Source organism: Takifugu rubripes, chromosome 18 (assembly GCF_901000725.2).
Source record: "Takifugu rubripes chromosome 18, fTakRub1.2, whole genome shotgun sequence".
Taxonomy (NCBI): Eukaryota; Metazoa; Chordata; class Actinopteri; order Tetraodontiformes; family Tetraodontidae; genus Takifugu; species Takifugu rubripes.
The window spans coordinates 431,716-456,391 of record NC_042302.1 but is presented as its reverse complement, the minus strand read 5'-3'; the positions used below and the strand labels follow the sequence as shown (position 1 = coordinate 456,391).

At 46.1% G+C, this 24,676-nt stretch overlaps 1 protein-coding gene across 3 annotated transcripts in view; it reads left to right on the top strand.

Moving 5' to 3' along the window:
* mpped1 (metallophosphoesterase domain containing 1) overlaps positions 1-13,720 on the top strand; it is a 37,402-nt gene extending 23,682 nt beyond the window's left edge. The window contains exons 5-8 of one of the 3 annotated variants that reach the window (XR_003885761.1): positions 5,866-5,981; positions 10,121-10,234; positions 11,159-11,357; positions 13,280-13,720. Coding sequence is in view for 1 of the 3 variants with exons in the window: in XM_029825699.1 (XP_029681559.1) it covers positions 5,866-5,981; positions 10,121-10,234; positions 11,159-11,277 (349 nt within the window). In the remaining 2 variants the exon portion in view is untranslated. Of the gene's footprint in view, positions 1-5,865; positions 5,982-10,120; positions 10,235-11,158 lie in introns of all 3 variants that reach the window. The other 2 variants (XR_003885760.1, XM_029825699.1) reach the window with 2 other exon arrangements.
* Positions 13,721-24,676: the final 10,956 nt, after the last annotated feature.

Sequence of the window (24,676 nt, the reverse complement as noted above, 5' to 3'; positions counted from 1 at the left end):
CAGAACCCACTCCTGTCAGATCATTCTTTGATCACTTTTACATTTATGATTAAGTATTCTTCTATGTTCAGAACTCAGTCTTACTATAACAGGTGTGTTTCAGATAATGCTGTAGCTAAGTTTAAGGAAGCAATCCCTGTGCTGATCCCAGGACCACTGTGTGTTACCCCAGGGATGAATCATTATAATCTTATCCCTGCTGAGGTCGACTCTATTGCTGAAGGTGCAGCAACCTCACTGAGAATCACGCTTGATTCTGTTGCCCCCCTGAAAAAGAAAATAGTAAATCAGAGCAGGTGTGGCCCCGTGGTATAATTCACATATTAGGACCCTCATCAGAAAGCACGGAGACTAGAAAGGAAGTGGTATTCTTGTAAAATAGATAGCCACCATGTAGCCTGGAAAGACTCTCTGGTAGTTTACAAAAAGGCCCTCCACAAGGCTAGAACACCTTATTGTTCATCTTTAATTGAAGAAAACCAGAATAACCCCAGATATCTTTTCAGCACTGTGGCCAAATTAACCAAGAATCAGAGCGTTTTAGATCCACGTATCCCTTCTTCTCTTAGTGGTGAAGATTTCATGAGCTTCTTCACTGATAAGGTTTTAGCTATCAGAGAGAAAGCTAACCAGGCCATCCCAACAACTGGACCATCACCAGATGTGCCGACTGTGGGAACATACAGGGTCTCCAACAAGCCCTGATACTCCTTCACCCCTAAATATTTTTCTGAGGCGTCTTTGCTAATTCAGAAATCGAAGTCCACCACATGTCTTTTAGATCCCATCCCAACACATCTGTTAAAGGATGTTTTACCATTGATAGGCAGTTATATCCTGGACCAGATCAATTGGTCTTTAGTGACAGGTTATGTACCCCGGTCCTACATGTTGGCAGCGATTAAACCGTTGCTTAAAAAAACATCACTGGATCCTGATGTGTTCGCAAATTATAGGCCTATATCCAACCTTCCTTTTATCTCTAAAATTCTTGAGAAGGTGGTGGTTACTCAGTTACTGGAGCACCTGCAGAGGAACAGCCTTTTTGAGATGTTTCAGTCAGGCTTTAGAGGTTACCACAGCACAGGAACAGCACTTATTAAAGTTACTAATGATATTCTTATAGCTTCAGATCATGGACTGGTTTCTATGCTGGTTCTTCTGGACCTCAGTACTGCTTTTAAAACAGTTGATCACAGCATCCTGTTACAGAGATCGGAACATATGATTGGCATGAAAGGGACAGCACTAGTGTTACGGAACGGTTTGGTAGGCGAGGACCCAGACACAGGGGCCAAGCAAAAGGTTCTTTATTGGCACAATATCCAAGAAGATCAAACAAAGTAACAACAAAACTCAGGAAAAGTATCAACTGAAAGAGCGAACGAAAAATCACCATTCAAAATGGGAAAAAAACAACTTAAAAAGGTGACAAGGCACAGGAAAAAACTCACAAAACTAGAGAACAATGAGGCGAAGGACGGGCGATCTTGGGGAGCTGGTGCTGGAGCTAGATGCGTGAACAAAAGCAACAATCCGGCACCAGAGGCAAAGAGGGGAGAGCTTAAGTAAGCTCTGATTAGGACGTAACCAGCTGCAGGTGCGCTGGAGGCTCAGCGCTCTTCGGAGATCAGCCTAGTCCCGGATGCCATCCAGAAACTGAACCACGACAACTAGACTGGTTTAAATCGTATTTATCAGATAGATTCCAGTTTGCTCATGCCCATGGCATTCCCTCTTCATACAGTAGGGTTAGCCATGGAGTTCCACATAGGTGTGTACTTGGACCAATCCTTTTTACCTTGTACGTGCTTCCATTCGGAAACATTATTCAGCAGCATGGAATAAATTTTCATTGTTATGCTGATGACACTCAGCTTTATTTATCCATGAAACCAGAGGAGACAGAGAAGTTAGTGAAGCTTCAGACCTGTCTCAAAGACATAAAGTCCTGCATGTCTTCAAATTTCCTCCTCCTTAACTCTGAGGTGTTTGGTCCTGAACCTCTCAGGGAAAGATTAGATCACATGATCACTCAAGATGGTGTCTCATTAACATCTAGTCTCTCTGTGAGGAATCTAGGAGTAACTTTTGACCAAAATCTCTCATTTAACTCACACATTAAAACAGCCTCTAGAAGTGCCTTTTTTCACCTGAGAAACATTGCAAAGATCAGGAAACTACTGACGCGGCATGATGCTGAAAAGTTAGTCCATGCATTTGTTACTTCCAGGCTGGACTACTGTAATTCTTTATTATCAGGGTGTCCAAACTACTCTTTAAGAAGCCTCCAGGCAATCCAAAATGCTGCAGCTAGCATTCTGACAGGTATTGACAAAGGAGATCACATAACTCCTGTACTGGCATCTCTTCATTGGCTGCCCATTTAATTTAGAATGATTTTTTAAATTCTTTTTCTCACCAATAAGTTTCTCAGAGGCCTAGCTCCATCCTATCTGGAGGAGTTAGTGACACCTTATCATCCCAATAGACCGCTCCGCTCTCAGAATGCTGGTTTACTTGGGAGAGTCTCTAAGGGCAGAATGGGGGGCCGAGCATTTAGCTACCAGGCCCGCCTGCTTTGGAACCAGCTCCCTGTCTATGTACAGGAGGCTGACACCATCTCTACTTTTCAATCAATCAATCTTTATTTATATAGCGTCTTATACAATCAAAATTGTTTCAAGGCGCTTTCCAGAATCCCAGGGCCTAACCCCAGACAAGCAACAGTGGCAAGGAAAAATTCCCCTTTAACAGGAAGAAACCTTGAGCAGGACCAGGCTCATGTAGGGGGACCCTCCTGCTGATGGCCGGTTGGGTAAAGAGAGAGGAGAGGAGAGGAGAGGAGAGGAGAGGAGAGGAGAGGAGAGGAGAGGAGAGGAGAGGAGAGGAGAGGAGAGGAGAAGGAGAGTGACGGAGAGGAGAGGAGAGGAGAGGAGAGGAGAGGAGAGGAGAGGAGAGGAGAGGAGAGGAGAGGAGAGGAGGGGGAGAGGAGAGGAGAGGAGAGGAGAGGAGAGGAGAGGAGAGGAGAGGAGAGGAGAGGAGAGGAGAGGAGAGGCACAGAGCACAGTAACATACACAAAAATACACAATACAATGGGTCAGCGGGGCCAGAGGTCATCATGCAGCTCCGAAGGCGGCGATACCTGTAAATAAATAGAGAGGGGGGGGGGGGGCAGAAAAACTACACAGGAATCATCATAACTAGTCTGCTTGATGAGGAGCAGGAAAGGAGAGGAAAGGAGAGGAGAGGAAACCATGACCCAGTGGGGTGACAGAGGCCTGTCAGGTGATCATGTTTAGGGACCCCGGCAGCCTTGGCCTATAACAGCATAACTAAGATGTGACCTCACGATTAGACGACCCCCTAAGTATGATAATTTGTCTATCTATGATAGTAACTGGAACTACAGAACAATAAGCTTTTTCAAAGAGGTAGGTTTTAAGTCTGATCTTAAAAGTAGCGATGGAGTCAGCCTCCCGTACCTGGACAGGGAGCTTGTTCCACAGCAGGGGGCCTGGTAGCTAAATGCTCAGCCCCCCATTCTATTCCTAGAAACTCTGGGAACCACAAGTAGACTAGCATTCTGAGAGCGGAGTGGTCTATTGGGCTGGTAAGGTATCACTAGCTCCTCCAGGTATGATGGAGCTAGGCCTCTGAGGACCTTGTAGGTCAAAAGAAGGGTTTTAAAAATCATTCTAAATTTAACGGGCAGCCAATGAAGCAACGCCATTACAGGAGTTATGTGATCTCTTTTGTCAATACCAGTCAGAACTCTGGCTGCAGTATTTTGGATCAGCTGGAGGCTTCTTAAAGAGTTGTTTGGACACCCTGATAATAAAGAATTACAATAGTCCATCCTGGAAGTAACAAAAGCATGAATTAACTTTTCAGCATCATGCCGCATCAGTAGCTTCCTGATCTTTGTGATGTTTCTCAAGTGAAAAAAGGCACTTCTAGAGACTGTTTTAATGTGTGAGTTGAAGGAGAGATTTTGGTCAAAAGTTACTCCTAAATTCTTCACAGAGAGACTAGATGTTAATGAGACACCATCTAGAGTGATCATGTGATCTAATCTATCCCTGAGAGGTTCAGGACCAAACACCATGACCTCAGTTTTTCCTGAATTAAGGAGAAGGAAATTTGAAGACATCCAGGACTTTATGTCTTTAAGACAGGTCTGAAGCTTCACTAACTTCTCTGTCTCCTCTGGTTTCATGGATAAATAAAGCTGAGTGTCATCAGCATAACAATGAAAATGTATCCCATGCTGCCGAATAATGTTCCCTCAGGGAAGCTCTCCTTAATATATGAATAAAGATTGATTGCTGGAACACCAGGTTCGTGGTGGCCCTGTAGAAGCAGGACTCCAGCCTCAGTCTGGCTCTAATGTTCTGCCTCCACAGGGCCACCACACCACAAGTGTCCCCATCTCGTAGAACAAAATTAAAAATCTCTGTTAAAAGACTCCTGTGAGTCTGATGCAAACCGTCTGAGACTGACCACAGAACGGTCACACAAGGTTCTAGGGTCCTGGGCTGACAGGAGTGTCTGGAAGCATGGAAATTTGGTCATAAACTTTGTGGGAGAAGTGAAACACGGAGAAATCCCCGCCCCCATACCCACTTCAAAGTTCCAGGCTGTTATTAGAATCATTGAGTCATGAATGTTTAATTAAACCATCACGGTCGGAGGTTTTTATGGCGTCACTGCATGGAGAGATTAGCAATGTTCTTCTTCAGTGTTCATCTCTTCATCATCAGTTCTCACACTCCTGGTTCTCCTCTTTATCGCATATTTAAATATATATTATTACGCTTGTTATTCTTATTACTGCTGATGGGAGCTGCCTGTGTCCACGTGTCCTGTCTCCCTGGTATTTCCTGCCATCAACCAGTGTCTCACACACACCTGTAGTCTATTCCAGTGAGCTACACACGGTGTGTACGTATGCGTCCTTGTGTTGTGAGCATTGGATGCATGTGGACATAGTTGATGTAGAATTCATTGTCCAACCCTGCAGGAGACACGAAACAAACTGAGCATCAGGCTCTTTTTAACTAAGGGTGTTCACATCAGAATGGACATTAATATTCCATGGCTGAGGCCAGTCTGGAGATTTTAATATTCACTCTATCAATGATTGAGACTTCAGATGTTCCCTCAGAGATGTTCAGGCTCAGAAGTTCAGGAAGTGATGGGATTTTTAATTGGCTGCTGAAATCGAGGCGCTCTGCCTCCTGCACTCCTGCTGACCGCCGCCTCACCGCTCCAGCCTTTGAAGGACACACAAACTATGGACATCCTTGGAAAATCTGCAATGTTCTCCAGCAGGAAACAGCAGTGGTCCGCCGAGAACATCAGGCAGCTGTAAACAGCAGCACGTACGTGTGCTGGAGAGAAAGATGGATGGAGGAACAGATTGTAAGTGACATGTTAATTTCTTCTGTGTCACTCATGGTCAGGACTATCAAAGTAAGGGGACAGGAATTAGTGCCACAAAGACATCCCTCTTCTTTTCTCATTCCTGCTTTTTTCCTCCACTGGGGTCCTCCTGCCATGAGCCATTCCAGTCTGTGACTGAGATCAAGGAGACCACTTCCCTTGATAAGCTGCCACACCTCATAATTAGACTTAAAATGGCTCGTTTCTGTATGGTGCACACAGGACGGGGGGTCTGATTTCACATCTCTACTGGGATCCAACAGGTTTCTGCTTCTGCCTCATGAAGCATCACGCGATGTTTAGCATTAGCATTAGCACAAACTGAGTCTGCTTCATACTTCATTGTTCCTTGATATGTCCGTCAAGTGATCAAAGAATTTTATGAACATGTTTTTGTTCTGTCTTCTGTGTCTGTGCAGGCAGCCCTGGTACTACGGCTGGGGCTTCAACCTGCCCCGGGGTCAGGCTCTGCTGGACAAGTGGAACCAGATTCCAGACAACACGGACATCTTAGTCACACACTGCCCCCCACTGGGTGAGAAACACCCACCTTGTCTCTCCCTGTCTCACTCACACACACACACACACGTGTGTGCATGTGTTAATATGCATAAGCCCATATGAACACATGTACTGATGCTGTGCACATCCCTTTAATGATGTGAGTTCTTGGAGCATTACATCTCCACCGTGCACCGACCATCCACATGTGCACGTTCGGGTGATTGTTGAAAGCGCAGAAAAAGGAGGGAAGCGTGAAGAACCATAGAAGCTGAAAGTGAACATCTCCTGAAAACGAGGCGGGTGAAGACAGGTGAGACATTAAAAAAGTGCATATGCTGGAAGCCTGCAGGGCCAGAACACAGCCAGCAGCCTCTGATGGGGCCCGGAGTCCTCATTTGACATTCATCACACTTTTTATGTAAAGACATAAAGGTAGATGCTGGTTCAGAAGATATCAGAGCCACTGTCCCCACAAGCCTCTCTCTCACAGACACACACGCGCACACACATTCACACCTCATCTCCCACCGCAGCTGTGGTGTTTAGAAGAGTGTGTGTGATTGATTTCTGGTGTCTGTGTCTTTCCTGCAAACGTTTATTTTCCACTCAGCTCAGCCAAGTGTCTCAAGCTATCTGCTCGTAAGACACTCGCATATGGAACTGCTACAATGCATCACCCACACACACACTCACACACACACACAAACACACACACACTAAAAGTGCTATGGGCCATCTTTGATTTACTGTGTTTTTAAAAATGGGGAAAAAACAAATGATGAATAAAAATGAGGGAGAAAAATACGATATGTGTTTTCAGAGTGCAACTAAGATTTTATTAGGTGCAATAAAGCAGCAGTGCACCATCTAGAGAGGAAAATATGGGCTCTTTCTCCGGCTGAGAGAGAAGCTGATGCAGGAAGGGGAAAATGGGCTGGGAGCCGGCAACAGCAGCTGTGAAACAGGCAGCACATTAGAGCCAAGTAGCCCAAAGACAAGAGCCGGAGCTGCTAGTTTCTCTCCACACAGCCATAATCTCCTTAGGCACCTATGTAGTTACAGCTAACTGAGCTAACAGCAGAAACACTTGACAGATTGAGTCGGAGCGGATTATTTACAAGAACAGTGTGAACGGGAGGAATAGTTCCAGAACTACATTCATCTTCTGCTCTTCTCTGCCCATGAGGACTACAAGACTGGGAGGACCTGCCGATTACGTTAGAGCTCCGTCATATTAGAGCTCTTTTAAGTTAGAGCTCCTTATGTTAAAGCTCCTTCACATTAGAGCTCTTTCAAATTAGAGCTCTTTTAAGTTAGCGCTCCTTCATGTTAGAGCTCCTTCACATTACAGCTCCTTTAAATTAGAGCTACTTCACATTAGAGCTTGTTCATGTTACAGCTCCTTTAAATTAGAGCTACTTCACATTAGAGCTCGTTCATGTTACAGCTCCTTTAAATTAGAGCTACTTCACGTTAGAGCTCCTTTAAGTTAGAGCTCCTTCACGTTACAGCTCCTTAAGTTAGCGCTCCTTTAAGTTAGAGCCCCTTCAACTTAGAGCTCATTCATGTTAGAGCTCTTTTAAGCTGGAGCTCCTTTAAGTTAGTGCTCCTTCACATTACAGCCCCTTTTGTTTGAGCTCCTTTAAGTTAGAGCTCCTTCATGTTAGGGCTCCCTTTAAGTTAGAGCCCTTTCACATTAGAGTTCCTTCATGTTGGAGCTCCTTCATGTTATATCTTCTTCATGTTGGAGCTCCTTCACATTGGGGGCTCCTTCATGTCAGAGCTCCTTGCGTTCAAGCGCCTTTAAATTCGAGCTCCTTCACATTACAGCTCCTTTAAGTTACAGCTCCTCCACGTTAGAGCTCCGTCACGTTAGAGTTCCTTCGTGTTAGAGCTCCTTCATGTTACAGCTCCTTTAAGTTAGATCTCCTTCATGTTGGAGCTCCTTCATATTACAGCTCCTTAAGTTAGAGCTCCTTCACATTACAGCTCCTTTAAGTTAGAGCTCCTTCACATTACAGCTCCTTTAAGTTAGAGCTCCTTCACCTTAGAGTTTCTTCACGTTAGAGCTCCTTAAGTTAGAGCCCCTTGCGTTTGAGCTCCTTTAAGTTAGAGCTCCTTCGTGTTCAGCTCCTTTAAGTTAGAGCTCCTTACTTTAGCGCTACTTCACATTAAAGCTCCTTTAAGTTAGAGCTCCTTCACGTTAGAGCTCCTTCACCTTAGAGTTTCTTCACGTTAGAGCTCCTTAAGTTAGAGCCCCTTGCGTTTGAGCTCCTTTAAGTTAGAGCTCCTTCGTGTTCAGCTCCTTTAAGTTAGAGCTCCTTACTTTAGCGCTACTTCACATTAAAGCTCCTTTAAGTTAGAGCTCCTTCACGTTAGAGCTCCTTGCGTTTGAGCTCATTTAAGTTCAAGCTCCTTCGTGTTATAACTACTTTAAGTTAGAGCTCCTTCACATTACAGCTCCTTTAATTTAGAGCCATTTTAAGTAAGAGCTCATTTAAGTTACAGCTCCTTCACGTTAGAGCTCCATCACGTTAGAGTTCCTTCGTGTTAGAGCTGCTTCATGTTACAGCTCCTTACTTTAGCGCTACTTCACATTAAAGCTCCTTTAAGTTAGAGCTCCTTCACGTTAGAGCTCCTTGCGTTTGAGCTCATTTAAGTTCAAGCTCCTTCGTGTTATAACTACTTTAAGTTAGCGCTCCTTCACATTACAGCTCCTTTAATTTAGAGCCATTTTAAGTAAGAGCTCCTTTAAGTTACAGCTCCTTCACGTTAGAGCTCCATCACGTTAGAGTTCCTTTGTGTTAGAGCTCCTTCACATTACAGCTCCTTTAAGTTAGAGCTCCTTCACCTTAGAGTTTCTTCACGTTAGAGCTCCTTAAGTTAGAGCCCCTTGCGTTTGAGCTCCTTTAAGTTAGAGCTCCTTCGTGTTCAGCTCCTTTAAGTTAGAGCTCCGTACTTTAGCGCTACTTCACATTAAAGCTTCTTTAAGTTAGAGCTCCTTCACGTTAGAGCTCCTTCACCTTAGAGTTTCTTCACGTTAGAGCTCCTTCACGTTAGAGCTCCTTCACCTTAGAGTTTCTTCACGTTAGAGCTCCTTAAGTTAGAGCCCCTTGCGTTTGAGCTCCTTTAAGTTAGAGCTCCTTCGTGTTCAGCTCCTTTAAGTTAGAGCTCCTTACTTTAGCGCTACTTCACATTAAAGCTCCTTTAAGTTAGAGCTCCTTCACGTTAGAGCTCCTTGCGTTTGAGCTCATTTAAGTTCAAGCTCCTTCGTGTTATAACTACTTTAAGTTAGAGCTCCTTCACATTACAGCTCCTTTAATTTAGAGCCATTTTAAGTAAGAGCTCCTTTAAGTTACAGCTCCTTCACGTTAGAGCTCCATCACGTTAGAGTTCCTTCGTGTTAGAGCTGCTTCATGTTACAGCTCCTTTAAGTTAGAGCTACTTCACATTAGAGCTCCTTTAAGTTAAAGCTCCTTCACGTTAGAGCTCCTTACATTAGAGCTCCTTCACGTTAGAGCTTCTCATGTTCAAGCTCCTCAGTCCTGACATGCCACATTGCCCTACAAATTTTACGGTCCAAAGGTGACCGTCGCCTTTTTTATGTCCAACAATGTCTTTTGTGGAGGCCAGTTTAGAGCATTAACATCTATTCTTCATCAACTCATTTAATTTTTTCATCAATCACACAATCTTCATGTCACCCTCCTCTCTTTCTGCGGTTGGTTGGACACAAGACGCTTGAAGATAACGCCATTTTGCTGCTTTTTCCTGTGCTTCCCGGCTTTCTGGGCTGAGTGACAGATCAGAGGGAAGATGGAGGCACAAATTCCTTTTTTATTTTATTGACTCAGCAGTGGCTATATGTGCATGCGCACCAAGCAGCCACGCTTCATCCCTGTCACGCACACTGGGCGTGCGTGATTGATCGTTATTTTTCCCGTCTTTGTGCTGCGATGTGCAGTTTGCTGTTAGACGACCAGTCTGCAACAAAGAGTGTCAGTCTAAACGTGATGTATCACTCTGGAGAGAGATGAGCGTTAGCACAGAGAATCGCATGTCTCAATCAGACAAAATCAGGGCTGCTTCAGTCTTCCTGCAGTGGAAGTCAAGTGTACCAATCCTCCTCTGTGGAGCATCACTGCCTTGCTCATGTCCCGTCTCACGCAGGATTCCTGGACTGGGTCCCGAAGAAGATGCAGCGGGTTGGATGCATGGAGCTGCTGAACACAGTTCAGAGGAGAGTCCAGCCCAAGGTCCACGTGTTTGGACACATTCATGAAGGTAAAGACTTTATTATGGGATGGTCAAAGCCTTTTTAATACCGGTCCGGTCCGGTCCGGTCCGGTCCTGTCCTGTCCTGTCCTGTCCTGTCCTGTCCAGCAGTATCAGACCCTGATGCTGTTTCTGCACCAGCATGCAGCCACGTTTCAGAACATTTTGCTCTACTGAAGCCTATAAAAGAAGAAGAATTCACTTTTAAGCAGGATATTTGGAGCTACACATTAGAGCACTGACAAAGACTAAAATACCATCTTGAAGACAATATGCTGATTGTCTATTATAGAAAAACTTGAACTGCTGCCTCCCAGCAGGACTCATTCAAGCCAGCCAGGGCACAGAGATCACCTCTATGGGCTGAGGGACTACTTTTTTGGTGTTATCAGGTCAGCTCTGAGCCACAGACACCGCAGCGGCCCATTAGAGAGAGCCAGATTAGAAACTAGATCAGGATCCTCTCAGAGCAGAAGACTCAGAGCTCTTCATTAGCCTGAGTACTAATGGGACAGACCTGCACCACGATAGTTTTGCTATTTTTGAATTCTGCATGTGAAAGGAGCCACGACACCGATCGAGTCAGAAATAGAGCCAACTAAAACAGCAGCTCAATTTCAGACCACCCACATTTGACCTATGAAACCAGGGATGGGACATGAATGTCACAGGTGTCCTGACACACTCCTGTATACATGTTCTCCTAGCCTGTCCACCCTCAGTGCTCATTTCATATGATACCGAGCCTTTACTGATGCTTTCTTTGTATAAACAGGTGACACCTTACAGGTCGGCACTATCCCTATCACAGTCCTCCTTCTTCTCCTCCCCCTCCTCTTTCACACTCTCATTCCACCTTCTGACAGCAGTAGAATAATAAAAGTATTCATGTGTGTTGATCATTCCTTGGGGGGGGTCTCTGGTGTTGTGCAGGGTATGGCATGATGACCGACGGTACTACGACGTTTGTCAACGCTTCAGCCTGCACCGTCAACTTCCTCCCCATGAACCCCCCTATCGTCATCGACCTGCCAAACCCCAGGACAACATGATAATCTAACCAGAAGAGGATCACCTTGAAACTCCTCCATTTACCTAGAGAGGAGGATGCCTGAGGGGGGGTTCAAGACATGTAAATACAGTATGTATTTGTGTGCGTGTGTGTGTGTGTGCGTGTGTGTGTGTGTGCGTGTGTCCTCTCTGACTGCCCAGAGCCTCAGCGGTGGACAGAGACACCCTGACCACCCCCCCCAGTCTGTGGACGGTGTTGCCAGGACAGTCGCTGCCCCACCAGCCAGACTGCAAAAGAAGTGTCCCTCATCTTCACCCTTCAAAGATATATTTGTCTTAGAATTGTCTCAGAGGACGCAGACCTGACAGCCGGGGGGACCATGGGTGTCAAACAGGTTGACACTCCTCTCCTGGGCCTCATTACAGCCCTCACAAGCCTCCTAACTGGTCGAGAGGCTGCATAGAAGACCTCTGCCCTGGTCTGTCCTCCAGCGTCTTGACACTGCGCAGGTGTTACACTCCTGGTCTCCTCAGACATGTCTCTTCCTGTCCAGTCCTCTTCTTGATTTTGAACCTGCTAGTACATCACTGATCCTCCAGATGAGACCTTTTATCAAGTTGTAATTACTCTTCTCGTCCTGCTTTATCTCCTTTGTCATAAAAAGCTTTTTATGTAAATTTCCACATTGGCAATATGCTTTTAAAATGGACCTCAAATTTAGGTGCCAATTCCTGTTTTGCTGTAAATATTCCCTCTGGTGTGTTTTTCCTCCGTTTGTCTGCATGGTGGTTGCTAATCCTGAAGTTAATCAGCTGATCGGTGTGAGGGGGCAGGAAGTCAGGAAGTCCAAGAGGGATTTAATCACCAAAAAAGTTGCTCAGGTCACAGTCGCAACGTTGGGACGACAGGCTAATGACGCTTTAACACATCCTGAAAGGTCAAAGGTCGGCGGCTCTGTCAGCAAAATGTTGCTTTTGAAGTGTTTTCGCGACCATCATCTTTGACCATGCATTTAATTCACGGAAGCAACAACAGTGGTGTTGAATGAGAGCCAGACCCAAGTTGTTTGTCATGTCATGACAGAGCGCCTGTGTTCCACAGCTCCTCCATCTTTTATTGATCACTCTGTGTTCCAGTTTTTGAACGAGGCGTTCGGAATGTGCTCGGCATAACAAGAGAACGTCACACTTTGATCCGCCTGCTCTCCGACATTATGTATGAATGTTCCCTGCGGCTGTAGTTTAGTCCCATTTCACTCGCGCTGCGCCGCCACGTGAACATTCATCGTGCTGCTTGATGTCTTAATGTTTCTAAATGGGCAGAACGAGGAAGAGATGCCGACGACTCACCGGCACATCTGCAGACACTGGGAGGCGTGAGCATGCACATGCACCTACACGTGAGGAATTATTCGCAGCAACAAAAGCCAAATGAGTTGGGTGCAACCCAGAGAGACAGCTCACCTTGTGCACCCATATGTGAAACTGGTGCTGAGGGAAGACTGCCTCCACCTCAAGGGCCTTGTTCTGCAGGCCCAGAAGACCTGCTTCAGAGTTTGGATGAAGCCTAAACCCTGAAGTTCACAATGGACGCTATGATGTCCTCAAAGACGAATGCATGTGTGTGGTCCTCCATGTTTCATCTAAAAACACAGGATTTGCACAGGAAGTCTTATTTATTCTGAACTCTTCCCCCGATGAGCTGCTGGAGGTGTGTGAGGACACCGACCAGGAGGGATCAGCTTCATCCCACAGAAATGCAGGTTTCCTTCATTCAAAGAGATGAAGGGTTAAACCACAGAAGAGTAAAAGAGGGGCAGATGTGTTCTATCACCTGACAGGCCTCTGTCACCCCACTGGGTCATGGCTTCCTCTCCTCTCCTCTCCTCTCCTCTCCTCTCCTCTCCTCTCCTCTCCTCTCCTCTCCTCTCCTCTCCTTTCCTATCCTTTTGTCCCAGCTTCTAGACGTCTCGGTTTGACGATCTTCCGCTTCACGTTGTTGTTTTGAAAATGTGCGGTGATTTTCCCTTTTATTTGTTGCAGCATGCATAAAGAAGAAGAAGAACTGCTACCCAGACAATCTGCAGATGAAGCCTTTGGTTCCAGAATGAGGCAGCTACTGTGTACTGTGAGATGATTGACAGGGCGAACCTAAAAGCAGAACTGTGAAGCCTTTTAAAGGGATGTTAATAATGTGTGTCCTTGGTAAAATCCTTCACGTTTCAACAACAGCAGGTGATTCTGAATGTAAAGTATTTTTAGCTGACTAAAAGTATTCATACGGTATCGTGTTTTTGCCACTTTTGCATTTGAAAAAAACAATAAAACAGAAAGGAAAACCTTAACAGTGGCAACGTTGACTTTGTTGTTGTTCTGGGGGCCTCTGGAAATGTAGGATGTGCTCAGTGTTGTTGTCTGAACCTGGCTTTTTTGGGTCTGACGCTTTATTCGCTGTTAAATAAATTCTTATCTGTGACCAGTGGACCACGCTTCTTCACCACATTCTTGCCTCTTCTCCATCTTATTTCTTGTCTTCTTGGTTCTTCCCTTTTGTTGGAGTCAGAGGCTCCTGTGTCGTCTCTGTGATAGAAGCAGGTTCGTGTCCAGGAGGTCTTCACTGGCCACTGCAGCCCTGACTGTCATTTGTTCTGCACATCTTGTGCAGAGCTGTAGGAGCCACATTCCAATAATTACATTAGAAATCCCTCAGGACATGATGTGTATTCACAGGAAGCCTGGATACGTTAGCAGGAGGACGACCTCCAGCTTGTCTCTTCGTGTTCTCACTCAGTATCTTCAGCCTCAAGGTTTCTGTCTCCATCTGCTTGTTCCTGCACCTCCAGCGTCTTCAGCTGGTGCGGAAACTCAATCAATCAATCTTTATTTATATAGCGTCTTTTACAATCAAAATTGTTTCAAGGCGCTTTCCAGAATCCCACGGCCTAACCCCAGACAAGCAACAGTCTCAAGGAAAAACTCACCTTTAACAGGAAGAAACCTTCAGCAGGCTCATGTAGGGGGACCCTCCTGCTGATGGCCGGCTGGGTAGAGAGAGGAGAGTGGGGAGGATAGGTAGAGGATAGAATATATAGGAGAGGAGAGGGGAGGAGAGGAAACCATGACCCAGTGGGGTGACAGGCCTGTCAGGTGATCATGTTTCTGGACCCCGGCAGCCTTGGCCTATAGCAGCATAGCTAAGATGTGACCTAATGATTAGACGACCCCCTAAGGATGATAATTTGTCTGTCTATGATAATAACTGGAACTACAGAATTAGTAACAATAATTATAACAATTTTTCAAAGAGGTAGGTTTTAAGCCTAATCTTAAAAGTAGAGGTGTCAGCCTCCCGTACCTGGACAGGGAGCTGGTTCCATAGCAGGGGGGCCTGGTAGCTAAATGCTCGGCCCCCCCATTCTACCCCTAGAAACTCTGGGGACCACAACTAGACCAGCATTCTGAGAGCGGAGCGGTCTATTAGGCTGGTAAGGTGTCACTAGCTCCTCCAAGTAGGATGGAGCTAGGCCTCTGAGGACCATGTAGGTCAAAAGAAGGATTTTAAAATATATTCTAAATTTAACGGGCAGCCAATGAAGAGACACCAGTACAGGAGTAATGTGATCTCTTTTGTCAATACCTGTCAGAACTCTGGCTGCAGCATTTTGGATCAACTGGAGGCTTCTTAAAGAGGAGTTTGGACACCCTGATAATAAAGAATTACAATAGTCCAGCCTGGAAGTAACAAATGCATGGACTAACTTTTTAGCATCATGGTGGATCAGTAGTTTACTGATCTTTGAGATGTTCCTCAGGTGAAAAAAGGCACTTGTAGAGACTATTTTAATGTGTGAGTTGAAGGAGAGGTTTTGATCAAAAGTTACTCCAAGATTCCTCACAGAGAGACTAAATGTTAATGAGATACCATCTAGGGTGATCATGTGATCTAATCTATTCCTGAGAGGTTCAGGACCAAACACCATGACCTCAGTTTTTCCTGAGTTAAGGAGGAGGAAATTTGAAGACATCCAGGACTTTATGTCTTTAAGACAGGTCTGAAGCTTCACTAACTTCTCTGTCACCTCTGGTTTCATGGATAAATAAAGCTGAGTGTCATCGGCATAACAATGAAAATTTATCCCATGCTGCTAATGATAATAATAATGTTCCCTGAGGGAAGCATGTACAGGGTGAAACTCAATGAGAACAGAATAAAAGGAGCCTCTGCAAGCAGTCGTTGCATGGAACTGATTTGGGACTGATTTCTGCTTTCAGAGTTGAACAAATTAGCTTGAAACCTTTGTAAATGACTGACACACGTACGGAAGTATTCACAGCCTTTTCTATGACACGCTTGAGCTCAGTAGCATTCTGGTTCCTCTCATTGTGCTTCAGATGTTTCTACACCTGGACTGAAGTCCATCTGCAGTGAATCCGGCTGATTGGACAAAAGGTGAAAATGTACACCTGTCGGAACATGTCGGAGCTAAAACCTGGTTGTGAAGTCCAAGGAATTGTCTCAAGATCCCAGAGACACGGTGGTATGGAGGCACAGATCAAAGGGAGGGTACAGGAACATTTCAAAGCCCCAATAGAAAACATACCAAACATCCCCCACCTTGTGTGTTTCTCAACCAAATGTCGCGTCAATGATCTTGTATCTGTACATTTACGGTGGTGCAACAGTCCAGCTAGACGGGACAAGAGAATTGTGATGTCCCCACCTAAACGGTTGGAGTTGTTGCGACGACATCAACATATGAGGATGCCCCCTGGACGCCTCCCTGGTGAGGTGTTCAGGGCATATCCCTTCTGTAGGAGGCCCCTGGAAAGACCAAGGACACGTTGGAGAGACTATGTCTCCCGACTGGTCTGGGAACGACTGGGGCTTCCCCCGGACGAGCTGGAAGAAGTAGCTGGGGAGAGGGAAGTCTGGACCTCTCTGCTTAGGCTGCTGCCCCCGCGATCCAACCCCGGATAAGCGGCGGAAGATGGATGGATGGATGGATGCATGCATGGATGGAGTTTATCTCTTCCAACTCACAGGATGACACAAACAATTTACAGTGTAGAAGGACATGTCTGAGGTCAATCTGACTGGCAGATGCTAAAACATTTAGCTTCTTTTTACTGAGTTCAGACTGGTTTAAGGGGACAGGACGCGGAGTGCTCACCATACTGAGATCTTATGATATTCTTCTAGATTCATGTTAGCCCCCAGCATGACCAGAAAGTTTGGGCAAGGTTTGCTAGCTTCATGAATGCCAGGAGGGATCTTTGCTGGTTTGGCCTTGTTGGAAGATATTCTGTGAAGTACTTCAACTGTAACATTAGACGGGCAGAAGATGAAGAGCTATTTAGTTGTGAAGTGACCTTCTCCCACCAGGGGTCCTGAATTTGGAATAGCAGCTCCTTTTACTGCCTCAAGAGCTGTAATCTATGGAGAGCCTGGAGGATATTTGTGTACAACCAAGCTCATCATTTCTGTCCAGCCATTTTTGAGTTTTACAGAATACTATATAAACTAGCTGGTAGACGCAGTGATCATTAGCAAAACGGCCACCCTGGAAGTAACAAAGATGTTACTGAAATCAGTAAGTCAGAATCTCAAACTTGAGAAATGAACTATTTAAGGTCTCGGAACATTAACCAGGAACTTTTCTCCTTCCACAGTCCAAAAGTGGCATCAAATTTAGGCATGAAGGTACGCTTGGTGCACTATGGACATACAGCAGGAGCAGAAGGTTTGTTTAAAATGTTTACCCACCTGTGTCCAGGGGAAGGTGCTAGCTCAGTCTGTTTGGACCTGGGCTGAGAGCCCTTCCCCTTAGCCACTCCCGCTGGCGTGTGCACCAGACTGGCTTCCCCGGAACAATATTCTGGAGACCCAGGACAGAGTAGGTCATTCGTCACTGAATGCAAACTTCATTTTGAACATTCACCCTTTGACTTCCCCTCAGAAAGGTCCAGGGTGGCAGTTATGATTTCACACCTCATGGGCAGAGCCCGGACATGGGCCACGACGGAGTGGGCCAGGAGTTCCGTCATATGTGCCACGTCGGAGAGGTTCGCTGAGGCTCTTAGAGCCGTCTTTGACCCTGTGGCAACAGACAGGGAGAAGGCTCGAGAGCTAAGCAGACTGAAACAGGGAGGGGACTCGATCTGTGACTACGCCATCCGCTTTCGTACCCTGGCGACGGAGAGCGGTTGGAATGCCACGGCCCTGTATGACACTTTTCTGAAGGGTCTCTCAGACCCAATCCAGGATCTTCTCATCCCTTTGGACCTACCCCCGGACCTCAACTCACTCATAGCCCTCGCCATCCGCACCGACAACAGATTGCAAGAGTGGAAGCAGCGGTGAGGGACCAGTTACATCCCAGCTTCTGCATTCAGTTCTTCTGTGGTTCCCTGGCACGCCGGACCTCATTGACTTCCCCCCAATCAACCCCCTCGACCCGCACCCCAACGGGAGGAGGAACCAATGCAGCTGGGAAGGGCCCGCCTCTCCCAGGAGGAGCGGGAGTGGCGTTCCCCGAAGGGTCGATGTTTCTACTGCGGCACGCAGGGCCATCTCGTTGCTGACTGCCCCGTCAAGGCAAACCTGAGGGTGAGTCACTTCACAGCCTACACCCATAGGTCCAGACAATTAACTCAAGTAAGACTTTCGCACCGCCGCAGAGACTTTACTTTCGGAGTTTTAATTGACTCAAGGGCTGACGAGAGTCTTATCGACTGAGGCTTGGCTCGGGAGATGGGACTCCGAGTCGAACCCCTGAGTCAGCCCCTCAAAGCGAGTGCGCTCAATGGGAGCAAACTTTTTGACATTTCCCATATCACAGAGCCAGTGACTGTTCATGTCAGCGATCATAGGGAGCACATAAGACTTTATCTGATTAACCCTGTTCAACATCCTCTAATTCTCGGAATCCCGCGGCTGGTGCGCCACAATCCTCACATCAATTGGCGTACTGGAGACATAATTGAATGGGGGAAGGATTGTGAAAATCATTGCCGGGCCCCACGGCCTAAGATTCATGCTTTGACTCTGAAAAAGGATGCTTTTATTCAATCTGCCACAAATTCAGAAGCCATAGACTTAACTACAGTGCCGAGCTGTTACCACCACCTAGCGGAGGTTTTTAGTAAGACCAGGGCCACAGCTCTTCCCCCTCATCGCCCCTATGACTGCCCCATACAGCTCCTGCCAGGTGCTACCATCCCCAAGGTCCGTCTATATGCAATCTCTGGGCCCAGAAGGCAGGCCATGAAGGACTACATTGATACATTCCTGAAAGCCGGCTTGATTCGGCCTTCCTCATCTCCTGCCGGAGCTGGGTTCTTTTTTGTTCAAAAGAAGGATGGAACCCTCCGCCCGTGCATCGACTACAGCCCCCTCAACGACATCACGATCAAGAACCGATATCCTCTTCCCCTCATGTCTACGGTCTTTGACCATTTACAACAGGCGCAGATTTTCACTAAACTAGATCTGCGCAACGCCTATCACCTTGTCTGCATTCGGGAGGGGGACGAATGGAAAACCGGTTTTAACACCCACAGCGGTCACTATGAATACCTGGTGATGCCATTTGGCCTCACAAACATCCCAGCTGTCTTCCAAGACATGATTAATGACGTATTAAGAGACTTCTTAGCTATTAGACTTCTTAGCCATTTCTGTTTATGTCTACATAGATTTTGATTTTCTCCCCTGATTTATAGACTCACAAGAAACACGTAGAACTCGTTTTACAACGTCTCCTTGCTAACCAACTGTTTGTCAAAGCAGAAAAGAGTGAGTTTCATGCCAAAACTGTCTCCTTCCTGGGTTTTATCATAGCCCCTGGAAGGGTTCAGATGGACCTGGCTAAAATGAGCGCTGTAGCCGATTGGCCCACACCTGATAGAAGTGTTCAGCAATTTCTGGGGTTTGCCAACTTTTACAGGCGGTTTATCAGAGGATTCAGCGTGATAGCAGGTCCCTTCCTCTCTCTCACTTCCCGTTTCGCTGGTCTGCTGAGGCTGAAGCGGCTTCCCAAGAGCTAAAGCGTCGGTTCACCACAGCGGCCATCCTCACGCTCCCGGATCCTGCCCGTCAATTCGTGGTGGAGGTTGACACTTCCAGGGTGGGGATTGGGGCCATCCTTTCCCAACGTGCCAAGCATGATGACAAGCTGCACCCGTGTGCATTCTTGTCACGACACCTGACGGCAGCAGAACGTAATTACGACGTGGGAAATAGAGAGCTGCTGGCCGTTAAGGTGGCATTGGAGGAGTGGCGGCATTGGCTGGAGGGGGCGCAACACCCGTTTCTGGTTTGGACCGACCATAAAAATGTACAATATATACGAAATGCCAAATGCTTGAATCCACGTCAGGCCCGTTGGTCAATGTTTTTTAACCGCTTCCATTTTGTTTTGTCCTAGAGACCAGGGGCCAAAAACACTAAGCCCGATTCCCTGTCCCGTCTATTCACCTCTGAGCCCGTGGCCAAGGAACCTGAGCCCATCCTTCCACTTAACTGTGTGGTCGGAGTGGTTTCCTGGCCCATAGAAACCCAGGTTAAGCAGGCGAATGGTGAAACTCCTCCCCCTAGTGGGTGTCCTGAAAATCAGGCCACTCGCCCTCCCTTATGTGTCACCAGTCCAATTGTCTTCCCTGATTCCTGATTGTTTCCAGCTGTTCCCTATTACCCCCCCCCATGTGCTTATAGTCAGGTGTCTACCTTGGTCCTGTGCCAGTGTATCGCGTCTTTTGTCATGATCACCAGCTTGTCCTTCATAGTCACGAGAATCTTCGTAACTTTCACAGCCTTTGTTTTTTTGGGTCCTCGAAAGAGAGTGTATTTTGTTTGGCTTTGCCCCTTTTTGGATTTCTTTACTTTAGTCGTTTTTTTGTTTCATCCCTCCTTGGAGGCGTTTTGAGTTCAAATAAAGACTGTTACTTCCTGAAACTCTGCGCTCGAGTCCTCTGAGTGAGTCTTGTCAGTTAAGTAGATGGGATCAGACAGCATGACACCTGTGTCCATTTCAAAGTTGACAAGATCAATCAATCAATCAATCAATCAGTCAGTCAATCAATCAATCAATCAATCAATCTTTATCTATATAGCATCTGTTACTATCAAAATTGTTTCTAGGCGCTTTACAGAGTAGCCTGACCCCCAACAAGCAACAGTGGCAAGGAAAAACTCCCCTTTAACAGGAAGAAACCGTGAGATGGACCAGGCTCATATAGGGGGACCCTCCTGCTGATGGCCGGCTGGGTAGAGAGAGAGGAGAAGGGGGAGGACAGGTAGAGGATAGAACAGGTAGAGAACATAGAAAAACATTATATTTATTAAAGTAAACTGCCGGTAGAGTTGAGTGGGTCAGCAGGGTCGGAGGTCAGTAGGTCAGCATACAACTATGAAGGCGGCGATACCTGTAGATGAATACGGGTGGAGTAGCAGAAAAACTACACAAGAAATAACATCGCTGATCTACTTGGTGAGGAGGAGAGGAGAGGAGAGGAGAGGAGAGGAGAGGAGAGGAGAGGAGAGGAGAGGAGAGGATCATGTTTCTGGACCCCGACAGCCTAGCAGCATAACTAAGATGTTAACCAAACAATTAGACGACCCCCTAAGTATGATAGTTTTTCTGTCTAGGATCGTAACTGCAACTACAGAATTAGTGACAATAAGCTTTTTCAGAGAGGAAGGTTTTAAGTCTAATCTTAAAAGTAGAGATGGAGTCAGCCTCCCGTACCTGGACATGGAGCTGGTTCCACAGCAGCGGGGCCTGATGGCTAAATGCACGGCCCCACATTCTACCTTTAAAGACTCACCTGGAGGCTTCTTAAAGAGTTGTTTGGACATCCTGATAATAAAGAATTACAATAGTCCTGCCTGGAAGTAACAAATGTATGGAGTAACTTTTCAGCATCATCACGTCAGTAGTTTCCTGATCTTTGCAATGTTTCTCAGGTGAAAAAAGGCACTTCTAGAGACTATTTTAATGTGTGATTTAAAGGACAGTTTGCTCAAAAGTTACTCCAAGATTCCTCAAAGAGAGACTAGATGCCTAAGAGATACCATCTGGAGTGTTAATGGGATCTAATCTATCCGTGAGAGGTTCAGGACCAAACACCATGACCGTAGCTTTTCCTGAGTTAAGTAGAAGGAAATTTGAAGACATCGAAGACTTTATGTCTTTGAGACAGGTCGGAAGCTTCACTAACTGCTCTGTTTCCTATGGTTTCATGGATAAATATAGCTGAGTGTCATCAGCATAACAATGAAAATTTATTCCATGCTGCTGCATAATGTTTCCTAATGGAAGCATGTACAAGGTAAAAAGGATTGGTCCAAGTACAAAACCTTGTGAAACTCCATGGCTAACCCTACTGTATGAAGAGGGAACGCCATGGACATGAGTAAACTGGTATCTACTCAATAAATACGATCTAAACCAGTCTAGTGCTGTCCCTTTAATCCCAATCATATGTTCCAGTCTCTGTAACAGGATGCTGTGATCAACTGTATCAAAAGCAGCACTGAGGTCTAGCAGAACCAGCATAAAAATCAGTTCATGATCTGAAGCTATAAGAAGATCATTCATAACTTTAATGTCCAGTGATGTTTTTTTAAGCAACGGTTTAAACACTGCCACCTTGTAGGACCGGGGTACATAACCTGTCACTAAAGAACAATTGATCTGGTCCAGGGTAGAACCGCCTATCATTGGTAAAACATCCTTCAACAGGTGTGTTGGGATGAGATCTAAAAGACACGTGGTGGACTTGGATTTCTGAATTAGCGAAGATGTCTCAGAAAAATATATAGGGGTGAAGGAGTTTAAGGGCTCGTTGGAAACCCTGTATGTTCCCACAGTCAGCACATCTGGTGATGGTCCAGTTGTTGGGATGGCCTGGTTAGCTTTCTCTCTGATAGCTAGAACTTTATCAGTGAAGAAGCTCATGAAGTCTTCACCACTAAGGGAAGAAGGAAAATGTGGATCTAAAACACTGGGACTCTTGGTCAATTTGGCAACAGTGCTGAAAAGAAATCTGGGGTTATTCTGGTTTTCTTCAATTAAAGAAGAAATATAAGCTGTTCTAGCCTTATAGAGGGCCTTTTTGTTAACTGCCAGACAGTATTTCCAGGCTAAATAGGAGCCATCTATTTTACAAGAATACCACTTCCTTTTTAGTCTTCGCACTTTCTGCTTGAGGGTCTTAATGTGTGAATTATACCAGGGGCACACCTCCTCTAATTTACTATTTTCTTTTTCAGGCTCGCAACAGAATCAAGCATGATTCTTAGTGAGGGTGCTGCACCTTCAGCAACAGAGTTGACCTCGGCAGGGCTGAGATTATAATGACTGATCCCTGGGGAAACACACAGTGGTCCTGGGATCAGCACAGGGATTGCTTCCTTAGACTTAGCTACAGCATTATCTGAAAGACATCTGTTATAGTAAGACTGCGTTCTGAACATAGAAGAATCCTAATCATAAATGTAAAATTGATCAAAGAATGATCTGACAGGAGTGGGTTCTGAGGGAACACAGACACATGTTCTACCTCAACACCATAAATCAGAACTAGATCTAGGGTGTGGTTGAAGCTATGAGTATGAGTTGGTTGATTTATCTGTTGAAGGAAACCAACTGACTCAAGTAATGAAATGAAGCCATTTCTAAAGCTGTCATTTACAACGTCTACATGGATATTAAAGTCTTCAATAATAATGACTTTATCTGTTCTGAGGACCAAGTCAGATAAGAAGTCAGAGAACTCAGACAAGAACTGTGAATGTGGCCCAGCAGGGGGCCAATATACAATCAAGTAATCTACCAACCAACCAATCAATCTTTATTTATATAGTGTCTGTTATACCGTAATCAAAATTGTTTCTAGGCACTTTACAGATTCCCAGAGCCTGACCCCCAATAAGCAACAGTGGCAAGGAAAAACTCCCCTTTAACAGGAAGAAACCTTGAGCAGGACCAGACTCATAGGGGGACCTTCCTGCTGATGGCTAACTGGGTAGAGAGAGGTGAAGGGGGAGGACAGGTAGAGGAGAGAATAGGTAGCGATGCAACTACAAACAAAAGTGGCTTTTCTGTCCTCCAGTTCAGATGGGTGATGCCAAGAGTCAAATGAACTGGAACCATGTTTTGGTCCTGGATTATTTAATAACTTGGAGTGATAGATTGCTGCCACCCCCCCTCTTCGGCCAGTACCACAAGGAATATGATCATTAAGATAGATAGCAGGAGTAGATTCATTTAAGCTAACATACTCCTCCTCCTGAAGCCAGGTCTCAGTAACACCTGCAATATTCTGCTACCCTGGGGCTAGAACCAGGGTAGCCAGAATATTGCAGGTGCTACAACCCCTTTGCTTCTCAGCCCAGCCCACAGGCTGAGCGACCAATGACCATTTGAGGTTAGCATCAAAGTCTATCACCAGAGCTCTTTTAGCTCCTCAAGTCTTTTACATCCAGAACTTCTCTACCTCCAGAAGTCCTCTAACTCTAGAGCTCTTTGACCTGCTGAGCTCTTCTATATCCAGAACTCCTCGACCTCAGCACAGCTGTCACGGACCAGATGAGAACCCAAATGCGACACCAGAGTTTGACTGAACACCGCTTTATTGTCAGAAACAGACAACAGACAGGATTCACCGGGGAGCGAGCAGAACAGAATAATCCGGGACAGGCAAGGTCGAGATCAGGCAGAAGGCAGACAGAATTTACCGGGGAGCAGGCAAAACAGAATAGTCAGGAAGAGGCAAGGTCGGAACCGGGCAGGCAGACAAACAGGGAAACGCTGGAAAGTCATCTGAACGCGAATAACGATCTGGCAGGGAGCAGGTGTGCCTCCAGGGATTAAGAAGGGGGCTCATTAGTGTCCTGATGCACAACAGGTGCGCGGGGTGAAGCAACTCACGGGCACGATTGCCCGCAGCTGTGACACACAGCTTAAAAACCCCCAGCATGTTAGGAGTCCTGAGTGTTTCCTTCTCCCCCTCCCCGCATGTGTCTCATCTCTTTTTTTTTTCTCCCCTGTCTGTTTATTTCTAGGCTGGGCGGAGCGGCTTCCAGACTCTTCCCCCGTCGGGCGATCAACGCACACCTGGAAACCATCTCCAGCCAATCACCCACACCTGTCGTCACTTTTATAAACCTCGGCCACGTCTCATTCTTTGCCGGTTCCTTGTTAACACCCCGTGTTACACCCTGGGTCCTAGAAGTTTTAATTCTAGTTTCACTTCATTATTCCTGTTTCCTGAGCTCATCTGATCGTTCCTTTCTCCCGAAGATCACCCATCTCGGACACCTGTTCGTACCACCAAGCCCGCTCCTGTTTGATTGTGTTTCTTCTGCAGCCTGCACCTCTTGGTTTCTGTCTTGAAAACCTAGTCAGTGAACAAACCCTTGCTCCAACTCCTGTCAAT